This window comes from Mucor velutinosus (assembly GCF_035048745.1).
Source record: "Mucor velutinosus strain NIH1002 chromosome Unknown tig00001569, whole genome shotgun sequence".
NCBI classification, from domain to species: Eukaryota; Fungi; Mucoromycota; class Mucoromycetes; order Mucorales; family Mucoraceae; genus Mucor; species Mucor velutinosus.
In genome coordinates, this window is record NW_027041921.1 from 2,082,219 (window position 1) to 2,099,660 (window position 17,442).

Sequence of the window (17,442 nt, forward strand, 5' to 3'; positions counted from 1 at the left end):
TGCTCGCTTGGATGCCGAGTTAAAGCTAGATTCGTAAGTATTCAGTTTTTTCTCTTTTATCCATTTGCTCTTTTCTATCTGTTATTTTTATTTTTTTGTTTCGTTCGTTCCTCCGATCCCCTTGTAATCATACCCAGTCTTTCTTATCACTCATAGCGACATTTGAAGGACTTAAAATAAAAAATGGAGCTCGGCTCCCCTACAAAAATTCTTCCTTAAGCTTTCTTGGAGTACGATACTTATAGAAAACAGAGCCACGCACATCAGGGAGCTACTTGACATCACTACCAGCAAGCACGATCTCATCATCTCCGTGTAACTTATCCTGATGATCTTCACCTTGAAGATCCTCCATTTGCACCTCCAAATTATCACTTTCAGTGGACTTGTCATTTTCAGACGCGTCAACACCATCAACAACACCCTGAAGAGATTTTTCCTCTTCGTCTACTGCAGACTCGAGTTCTTCTTCTTCGACTTTCTCTTCCACTTCCCTACCTGCTCCTAGCTTTGCCTTAGCAACGACATCCATCAAATGCACCGTCTGTCGACGTGCCTCAGTGACCTCCTCCGAATCCTTCAGTTGATGATCCACCTTTTGCTTCTTGGCACCAGATTGATCCTCCTTACCAGGACAAAAACGCAACATGTGACCATGCTTTCCACATCCATAACATCTACGCTGGAGCAACTCAGGACATTTAGCGCGGACATGACCACTATGACGACAGAAATGACAGACAGGTGGAGCACCCTTATATGTCGCTGCGACAAAGCAATCAAACTCGCTGAGATAGAGCATTCTATCTAGAGGTTGAGCCTCCTGCCACTCACCACCCTCTACCTGATATTCCACTGAGGTATCCACCATTACCGAAAACTTGCCCTCAAAGAAACCACCACGAGTGAACTTCTTCACCTGCAGGACACGACCATAAAACGACAAAGACTTGATCAAATCATGCAGAAAAGTGGGCTCTTTGACGATGCGCATCATAGTAAACTGGACAAACTTCAAATCACCAAACTCCTTGCATTCCTTGGCGTGAACAGCCTTGTACACCATGCCATTCACGTTAACACCAGTTGTCATAGCCTTGTTCGCATCATCCACCTCCTCGAACTTGGCTTCAGTAAGCAAAGAACCATCGTTCTTTTCATCGTAGACGCTTAAAAGACGAAATTCCACCAGAGAAGACACCTGAGTTTGAATTACCTTGTATTCATCCACACGATCACCAAACAAACCCTTACGGAAAGAAAAGAGAACTGAACCAGAAGTAAGTGCCTGCTGCACAATCGCCATTGCCTTATTAGCTAAGATTTGACTCTTCAAATCATCATCCTCAAACATCACAGAACCGACCAAAGGGTAAGAAGAAGTCGCGGCCTCCATCGAACGCCTCTTGGACGGCTGATAGAATCTCATGGTAGAACCACGAGATGCACGTTCAGCCCAAGTCATTTCAGAATTGACTGACATAGAGTGTAACCTGTAACTGGAGTGTAACTTTTGTTGACCTTGGTAAAAAAAATAGTGAAAATGTTGAATTCGTCGAAAAATTGCTGAATCGATCTGAAATCAAGATATGTTGTAGAGCTAAAATGGGTGTATTTAAATATACTTGGATGCAAGATGGATGTATCCTAGTTGTTGAGATATCGTCGTTCAAAGTTCGCAAAAGCAAAAACTTTTTGAAAAGTGATGTATAAGCGAAAGAGCCCTGTTAATGGTTTTTTGATGTACATTTGAGCGCTTTCATTAATAGATCCAAATAGCATGAATTTGAATGGGTGCTATTTGATGAACTTCTGGTTTTCAATTAAGTTGCGTTTGGGTGGCTATTTCATTACATAACTGACTATTAGTCAAACGAGGAGCAAGAGAAGAGTGACCAAAGATGTAATCAATACAAGTATTGCTCTTTGGAAACGTGGCTAGACCATCCGGATGACAATTGACAAAGTGAGTACGCAACCAGTGAACAAAAGGAGCGACATCGGCTTGACGAGAAGTAGACAAAGAGTGCAAGTGAATGTTAAAATCACCCATAACCATCCAAGGTGTGTTGAACACATCAGACCAAACAGAAAGAGAGAGAAGATCAGAGATAAATGAAGGACGGTCAGAAGACTGCGCTGGACCATAGATGTTGGCCACTTTGCACAAAACATTGCTTGAGGCATCTACGACAGATGCAACAAGACAACGTTCATCCAACAATAACTCCGTATCCACTAGAGAAAAACGAGAATTAAGACATATAATAGCACAATGCTTGGACACAACGAGAGAACAATTAGGAAAAGCAAAAGAAAAGGAACGGACTTGATATTCAGTGAGAGTAGATTGAGAGCGGAAATGAGATACCTCTTGCAAGCAAAGGATATCCAGATGGAGAGAGGAGGAGCGAAGATAAGATGAAAACTCTTTGAAATTTGTAGGATTAGACTGCATGAACAAGCTACGCGCGTTCAAGGAGCCAATCTTGATGCCTAATTTTTTACTCATTGAGCCCTACGGGCGTCTTGCTTAGTCTTGACAGGCGCACGGCCATTAGTCTTGCTATTCTTGACAACACCAGAAACACCACCGGAAGCAACACCAGAAGCAACACCAGACTTGTTACCCTTAGCACCAGTACCAGAAGAAGCACCAGTACCAGAAGAAGCACCACCAGAGTTACCCAGCTTGTTATCACCTTTTACACCAGCACCAGTAGTACCTTTCAGGTTTGCATTGAACTCCATTCTTTTGCGCTGAGCAAGATCCTTCAACTTGGTCAAATTCAACATCTCCTCAGGCGAGTCAATGTTCATATTCACAGCCACCTCAGCAGACGCATACTTGGAGTAGGCAGAACCACGCACGGTATCCAGCTTCTTGGGAGCTCCAGCAAACACAATCTTGTCGTCCTCCATGTCCTCATCCTCATTCATACTTACCTGGTGGTTATCTTCACTCAGAAGATCCAAATCCTCGTTACCAGTGGACTCATCATTTTCAGATTCGTCAACACTTTCACCCTGAAGAGATTCATCCTCGACTACACGATAGTCGAGTTCTTCTTCTTCTACCTTCTCCACCTCCTTACCTACGCCTAATTTTTCCTTCTCAATATACTCCATCAATTCCACAGTGTTCTTACGAGCCAGAGTGACATCCTCAGAATCCTCAGAATGATGGTGAACTTTGTGCTTCTTGGTAAAATTTGCAGACTGAACCTCCTTTTCAGGGCAAAAACGCAACATGTGCCCTTGCTTATTGCACCTTTTTTTTTTTTTTTTTGTATTAAAGTGTATCTTTTTTAGCTTTGAAATTTATAGTCTATACAGTAATTACAGGCAAGGCCACGGTGTCAGCTTGAACACTTGGCAAAGGAAGAGAAGAAAAGAGTGTACCATGGTCTTGACGGACCATGTTGATAGCAGCAGAAGCTATCCAAGGCTCCCCGTCTATGACGCATCGTCAATGATACTGTGGAATACATCCACTATGATCTGCATTCCGACAGTTCATCCAGTTACCAGATTTAGATATAAACTGTATGTACACTGGATTAGATGTACGATATCGATTTATACTATGATCATGAGAAGATATGGACTTCAGATACGCTAGTACTATAAGATTCATACTATATAAGATATAGGCTATAGATGGCACCACGGACATGGATGGCACTATAGACTTATACTTGTATTCCGACATTGACTACGGATGTTTACCATATCTGGATAGGCACCAAGATTAATGCAATATGAGCTTGTTGCTTCAGATGTGCACTTCATGATCCACGCTATAAGACACATGCTTATATCCGTGATACTAGCTACAGATACTTTATGTACTACAGACTTGTACTATATATGAGACATGCTATAGACATGCATACGATATGCTATAGACATGCCATATATCCAGATACATGCTAAAGATGTATGCTTAGCGATATACACTCAGATATGTACTATTAATATAGACTAAGAAGACTGTACCTATCGGATACATGCTACTAGATCGATATTAATTATCCTTATGGAAAGGATAGATCAGGGTACTTCGGATGAGAGTCTAATTATTCATCCAGACAGAGCTAAATCATGATTAGCTTGCTGGAGTTGTCTTTTAGCATGATTAGACATTAGTTGATCTGAGTTGACTTATTTGTCAATCTAATTAATAGAACTTTTATCCATTGTTATAGTATATAAGAAGGATCATCTACCTGGCCAGTAGAGAGACTTCAGTTTACTTTACACCTGTCAGTTTGATAATAAAACATACCTTTATCAAGTTGACATTACTGTTTTTTTATTCTTTTTTTTCCGTGAATTTTAGTCTGTAAAGCCTCAAATTCCACAGATACTTCCAAATTGTACTGTAAGCAGCACCAAGAGCAATCAGAACATCCTCATCGATCACCAACAAATCTGAGCCACTACAAAAGGTAGTCAGCGCCAACCAAATAGAAGAAGCAGAGGGGAGTAGCTCTTGCGGTGATAACAAAGAGACTACATCCTGCCAGAAAAATGACTTGACGTAGCAACCCACCACGAAATTTTTTTTTTTTTTTTGTATTAAAGTGTATCTTTATTAGCTTTAAATTTATAATCTATACAGTAATTACAGGCAAGGCCAAGGTGCCAGCTTGAACACTTGCCAAAGAAAGAGAAGAAAAGAGTGTACTATGGTCTTGACGGACCATGTTGATAGCAGCAGAAGCTATCCAAGGCTCCTCGTCTATGACGCATCGCCAATGATACTTCCAAAGTGTACTGTAAGCAGCACCAAGAGCAATCAGAACATCCTCATCGATCACCAACAAATCCGAACCACTACAAAAGGTAGTCAGCGCCAACCAAATAGAAGAAGCAGAGGGGAGTAGCTCTTGAAGTGACAACAAAGAGACTACATCCTGCCAGAAAAATGACTTGACATGGCAACCCACCACGAAATGGTAAAGGTCCTCTGTAGCAAAACCACAAAGAGCACAAGCAGGAGACAGAACTTTTGTAGGCATAATCTTATGACACCACGAGCGGTGCGGGACACGGTCATGTAGCAATCGCCACCAAGGTGTGAAAGCCTTTGCAGGCATTTCCAGGGACCAGAAAAGACGCCACAAAGCAGGAGACAGCAACAAATGGGCAGGCAACTTCAAGGGAGGACCCATACGAGAGGTAATGGTACCCTTTGCAGGGTGCCAATACCTTCGCAAAGCACCAAGAGAGAGACGAGCAACCGGAGCAGCAGAACGAGACGAGTTGGAGACAGTCCAATGTGTACAATCTGGCATCCAAGAGGTAGCACCATCAGAACGGGGCATAGCAAAATAGTCTGCTTGAGACAAGACTATCTTACTATCCATGACAGGCGGGAATACCAGAGAGACAGGACCACGATCACGGTTCAAGGCAAGAAAAACAGGGCGCAAAACACGAGATGACCAAGCAAGATGAGAGGTGACACCATCAACTATACCTAGATCAGGTTGCCAGAAAGAGACATCCGACACCAAGAAACGAGGATCAAGAGATGATGGATCACGAGGAGGACGAACAGAAGGCACAGTACTGAGTACAGAACACAAGGGAAGATCAAGAAACCACCTAGCAGACCAACCAGAGGAAGGAACTAGCTTTGGCAATCTCAACAGAAGCTTTCCAAGATGTGTTAGAGCAGGCACAGAAGACACACGAGACTGGTAAAGACCAGGAAAACAAAACCACGGCAAGATGGACTTATGACCAGTGTAAACTTGAAAAGCATACACCAACCAAGAGGAGACAAATCACTGGGAGAGGGTGGACGCAACAAACGTTGCAAATAGACAAGATGCAAAGCTAAGCTTTGATCTGCTATATCCACGAGACCAACACCACCAAACTTGCGGGGGAGACACAAAGTAGACCAAGCAACACCAGGGCGAAAGGACACCAGATACTCACGGACCACCGTAGTGAGAGACTTCAACCACGACGCAGTAGTAGCACCACCAGGAACAACACGCAACAAATGATATACCTTTGACAACAGTAACGAGTTAGCCACTAGTCCTGCTCCCCTAATGGAGAGATTCCTTTGTTTCAACAAGTTACTGTGTCGCTGGACCTTCACCAAGACACCATCAAGATAGTCTTGAAGTTGACTTTCAGTATGATACAAGGGATAACCCAAGTAACGTACTGCACCACGAGAGTGAGCGTCATGCCACTGGAGACCAGTAGAATCAGCCAAAGCAACCCAAGCAGAGTGTGACACACCAGACAACGACACCAACACTGTCTTGCTGATATTGACTTTCGCATTAGATGCTCGGCCATACAGATCAAGAACAGACAACAACACAGACCACTCTTCTGGCGAAGACAAAAACACCTCAAGATCATCCGCATAGCTTAGAATCTTGACAGGAGGAGGAGCAACAGAGCCACTGACAAAGTCCAAAGTCCAATTCCGGGAACCAGTACCATGATCCACACGAACTTCAACCGGTGAAGGCTTCCATTTACGTGGGATATTAACAGGAGACAGAGTAACACCAGAAAGACCAGGACAAGCAAGGAGAGAACGAAGCAAAGGCTCAAATGCCAGATTGAATAGCAATGGAGACAGAGGATCACCTTGACGAAGACCTCGCAATTGAGGTACAGGAGCACCAAGCCAACCATTGATAGACACTGAAATCTTGGTTCCAAAGAACAAAGAAGACAGACAAGACACCAACTCACCAGGAAAACCAAACCGGAGCAACACACGACAAAGATATTCAGGATGAACCCGATCATACGCCTTCTCTTGATCCAACAAAACAGCCACTTGAGGTAAATCAGGAGCAACAACACGCAAGTGAGACATCAACAACTGATTTAACCAGCCATTGTCAGAGATCAGACGATGAGGGAGAAAACCAGTTTGATAAGGGTTGATTAACTTTGGCAACACTTTGTTCATACGATTAGCAATGAGCTTTGTAAATAACTTGGCATCACTGTTAATTAAGGACAAAGGTCTCCAGTTAACCAACAACTGAGGGTCACCCTTCTTGAACAATAAGACCATACGAGTTTGTTGCCACGAAGGAGGAAACACACCAGAAAAAGCTGCACCCAACACATCCACAAGCAAGTCAAGAAAATCAGTAGAAACACCAGCAAGATATTGATACAATTCAAAAGGCAAACCGTCAAGACCAGGACTTTTAGACTTGAGAGCATGAGTGAGCAGAGACAACAAAACATCGCGAGTTGGAAGTTCCATTAGCATATCACCATCCAAAGATGATAGACGTACATCAGTTGGAACATTCCCCAGGAGAGTATCGATAGCTTCAGCATCGACAGCATCAGGGGTATATAGCCTTTGATAAAAACCTTGTGCCTCCCTGTTGATAGCTGCTGCTTCCACCAAGATATCCCCAGTAGTAGAGCACTTTAAGGATTGAATTGTCTGTTGAGACTCTCGCACCTTGATCGAACGATAGAAATACTTGTTGCTACGTTCTCCCTGTTCTAACCAACGAGTGGCAGAGCGAAGCATATTCTGACTAGTCTCTTTCTGTATCTGATCCTCAATCAAAACTTCTAGTTGCCTGACCTGCTGTTCAGCATCACCTGAAGCAGTAGACACTCTATCAGTTTGACCAATAGCATTCCTAGTCTCAACACCCGATACAGACGTCGACAAAGCCCTAATACGTTCCAGTTGAAGCGTAAAAACTTTGTTCTTGAATCGTGCTTTCATGCTTCTAGTGTACTTTTGTGCACAGCACTTTAGTAACAACTTGAAGGATTCCCATCTAGCCACCGTGCTTTCAGAGTCACCACTACTACCTTGACTAGTATTGACACCCTTAGACCCACCACCAACAGCACCAGAGAAGAACAATGACACCGTGGCATTCAACAACGCAACAAATTCCTTATCATCAAGCAGAGTTGGATTGAACCGCCAACTACCAGGACCAATACTAGCTGTCGCAGGTAACATTTCAACAGTCAAAAGAGAGTGATCCGTCCACCTACTAGGCATATATAGTAACTGACTATTAGTCAAACGAGGAGCAAGAGAAGAGTGACCAAAGATGTAATCAATACAAGTATTGCTCTTTGGAAACGTGGCTAAACCATCCGGATGACAATTGACAAAGTGAGTACGCAACCAGTGAACAAAAGGAGCGACATCGGCTTGACGAGAAGTAGACAAAGAGTGCAAGTGAATGTTGAAATCACCCATAACCATCCAAGGTGTGTTGAACACATCAGACCAAACAGAAAGAGAGAGAAAATCAGAGATAAATGAAGGACGGTCAGAAGACTGCGCTGGACCATAGACGTTGGCCACTTTGCACAAAACATTGCTTGAGGCATCTACGACAGATGCAACAAGACAACGTTCATCCAACAATACCTCCGTATCCACCAAAGAATAACGAGAATTGAGACATATAATAGCACAGTGCTTGGACACAACGAGAGAACAATTAGGAAAAGCAAAAGAAAAGGAACGGACTTGAGATTCAGTGAGAGTAGATTGAGAGCGGAAATGAGATACCTCTTGCAAGCAAAGGATATCCAGATGGAGAGAGGAGGAGCGAAGATAAGATGAAAACTCTTTGAGATTTGTAGGATTAGACTGCATGAACAAGCTACGCGTGTTCAAGGAGCCAATCTTGATGCCTAATTTTGTACTCATTGAGCCCTACGGGCGTCTTGCTTAGTCTTGAGAGGCGCACGGCCATTAGTCTTGCTATTCTTGACAACACCAGAAACACCACCAGAAACACCACCAGAAACACCACCGAAAGCAACACCAGAAGCAACACCAGACTTGTTACCCTTAGCACCAGTACCAGAAGAGACACCACCAGAGTTACCCAGCTTGTTATCGCCTTTTACACCAGCACCAGTAGTACCTTTCAGGTTTGCATTGAACTCCATTCTTTTGCGCTGAGCAAGATCCTTCAACTTGGTCAAATTCAACATCTCCTCAGGCGAGTCAATGTTCATATTCACAGCCACCTCAGCAGACGCATACTTGGAGTAGGCAGAACCACGCACGGTATCCAGCTTCTTGGGAGCTCCAGCAAGCACAATCTTGTCGTCCTCCATGTCCTCATCCTCATTCATACTTACCTGGTGGTTATCTTCACTCAGAAGATCCAAATCCTCGTTACCAGTGGACTCATCATTTTCAGATTCGTCAACACTTTCACCCTGAAGAGATTCATCCTCGACTACACGATAATCGAGTTCTTCTTCTTCTACCTTCTCCACCTCCTTACCTACGCCTAATTTTTCCTTCTCAATATATTCCATCAATTCCACAGTGTTCTTACGAGCCAGAGTGACATCCTCAGAATCCTCAGAATGATGGTGAACTTTGTGCTTCTTGGTGAAATTTGCAGACTGAACCTCCTTTTCAGGGCAAAAACGCAACATGTGCCCTTGCTTATTGCACCTAAAGCAACGACGTCTAGCCAATTCAGGACATTTGGCGCGAACATGACCGCTGTGTTGACAGAAATGACAAACAGGTGGAGCACCTTGATAAGTCGCTGGCACAAAACAATCAAATTCGCTCAGATAGAGCATTCTATCTAGGGGCTTGGCCTCCTGCCACTCATCCCCTACCTGAAATCCAACAGAAGTATCCAAAATCACCGAAAGTTTACCCTCAAAGTAACCACGGTGAGTAAACTTCTTCACTTGCAGTACCTTACCAAAGTACGACAAGGACTCCATAAGATCCGACAAAAAAGTGGTCTTGTCCACCATACGCATAAGTGTAAACCGCACATGCTTGACATCCCCAAATTCAGCACTTTCCTTGGAGGTAGACGCTTTGTACACTACACCTTGTACTGTCACCCCTTCACGCATAGCCACTTGTGCATGCTCCACCTGAGCAAACCTGGCTTCAATCAGCAGAGAACCATCAGCACGAGAATCATACAAACTAAGAGGTCGAAATTCCACGTCAGGTGAGATTTGGTCTTGAATCATTTTGTAAGCGGCAACACGATCAGGAAACAAAGTTTTCTGAAACGTGAACAGAACAGAACCAGAAGAAAGGGATTGCTGAATAATCGCCATAGCCTTGCTTGCCAAAATTTGACCCTTCAGGTCATCATCTTCATAGAGAACAGTACCCACCAATGGTACATCAGTTGGATTGTCCAATCGTCGCTTGTTGGGCTGGAGAAATCGACCCACCTTTTGACGTGAAGCTCTTTGAGCCCAAGTCAATTCAGATTGGGAAGACATGGAGTGTAACAGACGTAGAGTGTAACTTGTAATCTAGAGTGTAACTAAGTCGCGTTGTTGAAAAAGTAGTGAAAAAGACGAATTCGACGAAAAATGGTTGAATCGATCTGAAATCAAGATATGTTGTAGAGCTGAAATGGATGTATCTAAATATACTTGGATGCAAGATGGATGTATCCTAGTTGTCGAGATATCGTTGTTCAAAGATGGCGTAATCGAAAACTTATAAAAAGTGATGAATACGCGAAAGAGCTGTAAAAAAAATAGTGAAAATGTTGAATTCGTCGAAAAATTGCTGAATCGATCTGAAATCAAGATATGTTGTAGAGCTAAAATGGATGTATCTAAATATACTTGGATGCAAGATGGATGTATCCTAGTTGTTGAGATATCGTCGTTCAAAGTTGGCAAAAACAAAAACTTTTTGAAAAGTGATGTATAAGCGAAAGAGCCTACTGTAGACCCACCACGAAATGGTACAGGTTCTCTGTAGAGAAACCACAAAGAGCACAAGCAGGAGACAGAACTTTTGTAGGCATAATCTTATGGCACCACGAACGGTGCGGAACACGGTCATGTAGCAATCGCCACGCTTATTGCACCTAAAGCAACGACGTCTAGGCAATTCAGGACAGAAAGAGCCTTGCCTAGTATAAGCCCGCCCTGGCAAAAACAAAAACTTTTTCCTGCGAAAGAGCCGCAAAAAAAAACCAAAGACTGTACAACCTATTCGTTACACCAAAATATAATCGCACAAAAACACCTATACCATTTTGTTTACAAATATAAAATTATAATTTATAAAATTAAATTAACTATATTATATATAAAAAATTAATCAAACGTTAGAAATATTATTAAAATATACTTTATGCAATAAATTTTATATAAAACTATGTAAATATATTCAATGTATTATATAATTTATATTACATTTCTTAAATAAATTTATAATTAAGATTTTTTTATTAATTAATAATTACAATAAAAAGTTTAAAAATTATACTGTTTAAATACACTTTATTTTTTGTAAAATATAATATTTTTAAATAATTATTAGTATATTTAAATCAAAGAAATTATTTAAGTATAAAATAAAAAAATTTTTAATAATAATATTTATATTTATTTTGTTTAGCAATAACGTAATATCTAAATTTTTCTCATAGATGGCATGCTAACGAATAGGTTCTCTTGGTCTACAGTAAAGTTTGAAACATTTTCGCTTATATATCACTTTTCAAGATAAGTTACACGGGGGCTCTTTCAAGGCTCTTTCGCTTATACATCACTTTTCAAAAAGTTTTTGTTTTTGCCAACTTTGAACGACGATATCTCAACAACTAGGATACATCCATCTTGCATCCAAGTATATTTAGATACATCCATTTCAGCTCTACAACATATCTTGATTTCAGATCGATTCAGCAATTTTTCGACGAATTCAACATTTTCACTATTTTTTTTTACAAAGGTCAACAAAAGTTACACTCCAGTTACAAGTTACACTCTATGTCAGTCAATTCTGAAATGACTTGGGCTGAACGTGCATCTCGTGGTTCTACTATGAGGTTCTATCAGCCATCCAAGAGGCGTTCGGTGGAGGCCGCCGCTTCTTCTTACCCTTTGGTGGGTTCTGTGATGTTTGAGGATGATGATTTGAAGAGTCAAATCTTAGCTAGTAAGGCAATGGCGATTGTGCAGCAGGCACTTACTTCTGGTTCAGTTCTCTTTTCTTTCCGTAAGGGTTTGTTTGGTGATCGTGTGGATGCGTACAAGGTAATTCAAACCCAGGTGTCTTCTCTGGTGGAATTTCGTCCTTTAAGTGTCTACGATGAAAAGAACGATGGTTCTTTGCTTATTGAAGCCAAGTTCGAGGAGGTGGATGATGCGAACAAGGCTATGACAACTGGTGTTAACGTGAATGGCATGGTGTACAAGGCTGTTCACGCCAAGGAATGCAAGGAGTTTGGTGATTTGAAGTTTGTCCAGTTTACTTTGATGCGCATCGTCAAAGAACCCACTTTTTTGCATGATTTGATCAAGTCTTTGTCGTTTTATGGTCGTGTCCTGCAGGTGAAGAAGTTCACTCGTGGTGGTTTCTTTGAGGGCAAGTTTTCGGTGATGGTGGATACCTCGGTGGGATATCAGGTAGAGGGTGGTGAGTGGCAGGAGGCTCAACCTCTAGATAGAATGCTCTATCTCAGCGAGTTTGATTTCTTTGTCGCAGCGACATATAAGGGTGCTCCTCCTGTTTGTCATTTCTGTCGTCATAGTGGTCATGTCCGCGCTAAATGTCCTGAGTTGCTCCAGCGTAGATGTTATGGATGTGGAAAGCATGGTCACATGTTGCGTTTTTGTCCTAATAAGGAGGATCAATCTGGTGCCAAGAAGCAAAAGGTGGATCATCAACTGAAGGATTCGGAGGAGGTCACTGAGGCACGTCGACAGACGGTGCATTTGATGGATTTCGTTGCTAAGGCAAAGCTAGGAGCAGGTAGGGAAGTGGAAGAGAAAGTCGAAGAAGAAGAACTCGAGTCTGTAGTAGACGAAGAGGAAGAATCTCTTCAGGGTGTTGTTGATGGTGTTGACGCGTCTGAAAATGACAAGTCCACTAAAAGTGATAATTTGGAGGTGCAAATGGAGGATCTTCAAGGTGAAGATCATCAGGATAAGTTACACGGAGATGATGCTATGGAAGAAGATGATGAGATCGTGCTTGCTGGTAGTGGTGTCAAGAAGCTTCCTGATGTGCGTGGCTCTGCATTCTCGAAATACGCTTCTAATGAGGTGGCTCTTACTATGAATGTTGACTCTCCAGAGGAGATGATGGGTTTGTCTAAGCTCAAGGAGGCCTCTCAGAGGAAGCGAATGGAATTGAATGCCAATTTGAAGGCTGTGAATGGTGCTGGTGTTGCTTCTGGTACTGGTGTTGGTGTTCTTGGTAACAAGTCTGCTGGTGCTGTTGGTGTCAAGAATAGCAAGAACAATGGCAAATTGCCTCTCAAGACTAAGCAAGACGCCCGTAGGGCTCAATGAGTACAAAATTAGGCATCAAGATTGGCTCCTTGAACACGCGTAGCTTGTTCATGCAGTCTAATCCTACAAATTTCAAAGAGTTTTCATCTTATCTTCGCTCCTCCTCTCTCCATCTGGATATCCTTTGCTTGCAAGAGGTATCTCATTTCCGCTCTCAATCTACTCTCACTGAATCTCAAGTCCGTTCCTTTTCTTTTGCTTTTCCTAATTGTTCTCTCGTTGTGTCCAAGCACTGTGCTATTATATGTCTCAATTCTCGCTATTCTTTGGTGGATACGGAGGTATTGTTGGATGAACGTTGTCTTGTTGCATCTGTCGTAGATGCCTCAAGCAATGTTTTGTGCAAAGTGGCCAACATCTATGGTCCAGCGCAGTCTTCTGACCGTCCTTCATTTATCTCTGATTTTCTCTCTCTTTCTCTTTGGTCTGATGTGTTCAACACACCTTGGATGGTTATGGGTGATTTCAACATTCACTTGCACTCTTTGCCTACTTCTCGTCAAGCCGATGTCGCTCCTTTTGTTCACTGGTTGCGTACTCACTTTGTCAATTGTCATCCGGATGGTTTAGCTACGTTTCCAAAGAGCAATACTTGTATTGATTACATCTTTGGTCACTCTTCTCTTGCTCCTCGTTTGACTAATAGTCAGTTACTATATATGCCCAGTAGGTGGACGGATCACTCTCTTTTGACTGTTGAAATGTTGCCTGCGACAGCTAGTATTGGTCCTGGTAGTTGGCGGTTTAATCCAACTCTGCTTGATGATAAGGAATTTGTTGCGTTGTTGAATGCCACGGTGTCATTGTTCTTCTCTGGTGCTGTTGGTGGTGGGTCTAAGGGTGTCAATACTAGTCAAGGTGGTAGTGGTGACCCTGAAAGCACGGTGGCTAGATGGGAATCCTTCAAGTTGTTACTAAAGTGCTGTGCACAAAAGTACACTAGAAGCATGAAAGCACGATTCAAGAACAAAGTTTTTACGCTTCAACTGGAACGTATTAGGGCTCTGTCAACGTCTGTATCAGGTGTTGAGACTAGGAATGCTATTGATCAAACTGACAGAGTGTCTACTGCTACAGGTGATGCTGAGCAGCAGGTCAGGCAACTAGAAGTTTTGATTGAGAATCAGATACAGAAAGAGACTAGTCAGAATATGCTTCGCTCTGCCACTCGTTGGTTAGAACAGGGAGAACGTAGCAACAAGTATTTCTATCGTTCGATCAAGGTGCGAGAGTCTCAACAGACAATTCAATCCTTAAAGTGCTCTACTACTGGAGATATCTTGGTGGAAGCAGCAGCTATCAACAGGGAGGCACAAGGTTTTTACCAAAGGCTATATACCCCTGATGCTGTCGATGCTGAAGCTATCGATACTCTCCTGGGGAATGTTCCAACTGATGTACGTCTATCATCTTTGGATGGTGATATGCTAATGGAACTTCCAACTCGCGAGGTTTTGTTGTCTCTGCTCACTCATGCTCCCAAGTCTAAAAGTCCTGGTCTTGACGGTTTGCCTTTTGAATTATATCAATATCTTGCTGGTGTTTCAACTGATTTTCTTGACTTGCTTGTGGATGTGTTGGGTGCAGCTTTTTCTGGTGTGTTTCCTCCTTCGTGGCAGCAAACTCGTATGGTCTTATTGTTCAAGAAGGGTGACCCTCAGTTGTTGGTTAACTGGAGACCTTTGTCCTTAATTAACAGTGATGCCAAGTTATTTACAAAGCTCATTGCTAATCGTATGAACAAAGTGTTGCCAAAGTTAATCAACCCTTATCAAACTGGTTTTCTCCCTCATCGTCTGATCTCTGACAATGGCTGGTTAAATCAGTTGTTGATGTCTCACTTGCGTGTTGTTGCTCCTGATTTACCTCAAGTGGCTGTTTTGTTGGATCAAGAGAAGGCGTATGATCGGGTTCATCCCGAGTATCTTTGTCGTGTGTTGCTCCGGTTTGGTTTCCCTGGTGAGTTGGTGTCTTGTCTGTCTTCTTTGTTCTTTGGAACCAAGATTTCAGTGTCTATCAATGGTTGGCTTGGTGCTCCTGTACCTCAGTTGCGAGGTCTTCGTCAAGGTGATCCTCTCTCTCCATTGCTATTCAATCTGGCATTTGAGCCTTTGCTTCGTTCTCTTCTTGCTTGTCCTGGTCTCTCTGGTGTTACTCTGTCTCCTGTTGATATCCCACGTAAATGGAAGCCTTCACCGGTTGAAGTTCGTGTGGATCATGGTACTGGTGCCCGGAATTGGACTTTGGACTTTGTTAGTGGCTCTGTTGCTCCTCCTCCTGTCAAGATTCTGAGCTATGCGGATGATCTTGAGGTGTTTTTGTCTTCGCCAGAAGAGTGGTCTGTGTTGTTGTCTGTTCTTGATCTGTATGGCCGAGCATCTAATGCGAAAGTCAATATCAGCAAGACAGTGTTGGTGTCGTTGTCTGGTGTGTCTCACTCTGCTTGGGTTGCTTTGGCTGATTCTACTGGTCTCCAGTGGCATGACGCTCACTCTCGTGGTGCAGTACGTTACTTGGGTTATCCCTTGTATCATACTGAAAGTCAACTTCAAGACTATCTTGATGGTGTCTTGGTGAAGGTCCAGCGACACAGTAACTTGTTGAAACAAAGGAATCTCTCCATTAGGGGAGCAGGACTAGTGGCTAACTCGTTACTGTTGTCAAAGGTATATCATTTGTTGCGTGTTGTTCCTGGTGGTGGTGTAACTGCGTCGTGGTTGAAGTTGCTCACAAAGGTGGTTCGTGAGTATCTGGTGTCTTTTCGCCCCGGTGTTGCCTGGTCTACTTTGTGTCTTCCTCGCAAATTTGGTGGTGTTGGTCTCGTGGATATAGCAGATCAAAGCTTAGCTTTGCATCTTGTCTATTTGCAACGTTTGTTGCGTCCACCCTCTCCCAGTGATTTTGTCTCCTCTTGGTTGGTGTATGCTTTTCAAGTTTACACTGGTCATAAGTCCATCTTGCCGTGGTTTTGTTTTCCTGGTCTTTACCAGTCTCGTGTGTCTTCTGTGCCTGCTCTAACACATCTCGGAAAGCTTCTGTTGAGATTGCCAAAGTTAGTTCCTTCCTCTGGTTGGTCTGCTAGGTGGTTTCTTGATCTTCCCTTGTGTTCTGTACTCAGTACTGTGCCTTCTGTTCGTCCTCCTCGTGATCCATCATCTCTTGATCCTCGTTTCTTAGTGTCGGATGTCTCTTTCTGGCAACCTGATCTAGGTATAGTTGATGGTGTCACTTCCCATCTTGCTTGGTCATCTCGTGTTTTGCGCCCTGTTTTTCTTGCCTTGAACCGTGATCGTGGTCCTGTCTCTCTGGTATTCCCGCCTGTCATGGATAGTAAGATAGTCTTGTCTCAAGCAGACTATTTTACTATGCCCCGTTCTGATGGTGCTACCTCTTGGATGCCAGATTGTACTCATTGGACTGTCTCCAACTCGTCTCGTTCTGCTGCTCCGGTTGCTCGTCTCTCTCTTGGTGCTTTGCGAAGGTATTGGCACCCTGCAAAGGGTACCATTACCTCTCGTATGGGTCCTCCCTTGAAGTTGCCTGCCCATTTGTTGATATCTCCTGCTTTGTGGCGTCTTTTCTGGTCCCTGGAAATGCCTGCAAAGGCTTTCACACCTTGGTGGCGATTGCTACATGACCGTGTCCCGCACCGTTCGTGGTGCCATAGGATTATGCCTACAAAAGTTCTGTCTCCTGCTTGTGCTCTTTGTGGTTTTGCTACAGAGGACCTTTACCATTTCGTGGTGGGTTGCCATATCAAGTCATTTTTCTGGCAGGATGTAGTCTCTTTGTTGTCACTTCAAGAGCTACTCCCCTCTGCTTCTTCTATTTGGTTGGCGCTGACTACCTTTTGTAGTGGTTCAGATTTGTTGGTGATCGATGAGGATGTTCTGATTGCTCTTGGTGCTGCTTACAGTACACTTTGGAAGTATCATTGGCGATGCGTCATAGACGAGGAGCCTTGGATAGCTTCTGCTGCTATCAACATGGTCCGTCAAGACCATGTACACTCTTTTCTTCTCTTTCTTTGGCAAGTGTTCAAGCTGGCACCTTGGCCTTGCCTATAATTACTGTATAGACTATAAATTTCAAAGCTAATAAAGATACACTTTAATACAAAAAAAAAAAAAATAA

At 43.0% G+C, this 17,442-nt stretch overlaps 7 protein-coding genes across 7 annotated transcripts; 2 read left to right on the plus strand and 5 right to left on the minus strand.

Moving 5' to 3' along the window:
* Window positions 1-271: 271 nt before the first annotated feature.
* Window positions 272-1,483, minus strand: ATC70_012885 (uncharacterized protein; the record flags this gene model as incomplete). Its single annotated transcript, XM_064832054.1, has 1 exon — window positions 272-1,483. The coding sequence occupies one exon, from the start codon at window positions 1,481-1,483 to the stop codon at window positions 272-274; it is 1,212 nt and encodes a 403-aa protein (XP_064678334.1).
* Window positions 1,484-1,819: 336 nt separating this feature from the next.
* ATC70_012886 (uncharacterized protein) lies at window positions 1,820-2,458 on the minus strand (the record flags this gene model as incomplete). The annotated part of the gene is made up of 1 exon (XM_064832055.1): window positions 1,820-2,458. One exon carries the CDS (start codon window positions 2,456-2,458, stop codon window positions 1,820-1,822), a length of 639 nt encoding a protein of 212 aa, XP_064678335.1.
* A 50-nt stretch (window positions 2,459-2,508) lies between these two features.
* Window positions 2,509-3,252, minus strand: ATC70_012887 (uncharacterized protein; the record flags this gene model as incomplete). The annotated part of the gene is made up of 1 exon (XM_064832056.1): window positions 2,509-3,252. One exon carries the CDS (start codon window positions 3,250-3,252, stop codon window positions 2,509-2,511), a length of 744 nt encoding a protein of 247 aa, XP_064678336.1.
* Window positions 3,253-4,616: 1,364 nt separating this feature from the next.
* Window positions 4,617-8,644, minus strand: FPS1 (glycerol channel; the record flags this gene model as incomplete). Its single annotated transcript, XM_064832057.1, has 2 exons — window positions 4,617-5,705; window positions 5,753-8,644. 2 exons carry the CDS (start codon window positions 8,642-8,644, stop codon window positions 4,617-4,619), a joined length of 3,981 nt encoding a protein of 1,326 aa, XP_064678337.1.
* Window positions 8,645-8,694: 50 nt separating this feature from the next.
* On the minus strand, window positions 8,695-10,269 carry ATC70_012889 (uncharacterized protein; the record flags this gene model as incomplete). The annotated part of the gene is made up of 1 exon (XM_064832058.1): window positions 8,695-10,269. One exon carries the CDS (start codon window positions 10,267-10,269, stop codon window positions 8,695-8,697), a length of 1,575 nt encoding a protein of 524 aa, XP_064678338.1.
* Window positions 10,270-11,781: 1,512 nt separating this feature from the next.
* Window positions 11,782-13,308, plus strand: ATC70_012890 (uncharacterized protein; the record flags this gene model as incomplete). The annotated part of the gene is made up of 1 exon (XM_064832059.1): window positions 11,782-13,308. One exon carries the CDS (start codon window positions 11,782-11,784, stop codon window positions 13,306-13,308), a length of 1,527 nt encoding a protein of 508 aa, XP_064678339.1.
* Window positions 13,309-13,358: 50 nt separating this feature from the next.
* Window positions 13,359-17,375, plus strand: ATC70_012891 (uncharacterized protein; the record flags this gene model as incomplete). The annotated part of the gene is made up of 1 exon (XM_064832060.1): window positions 13,359-17,375. The coding sequence occupies one exon, from the start codon at window positions 13,359-13,361 to the stop codon at window positions 17,373-17,375; it is 4,017 nt and encodes a 1,338-aa protein (XP_064678340.1).
* Window positions 17,376-17,442: the final 67 nt, after the last annotated feature.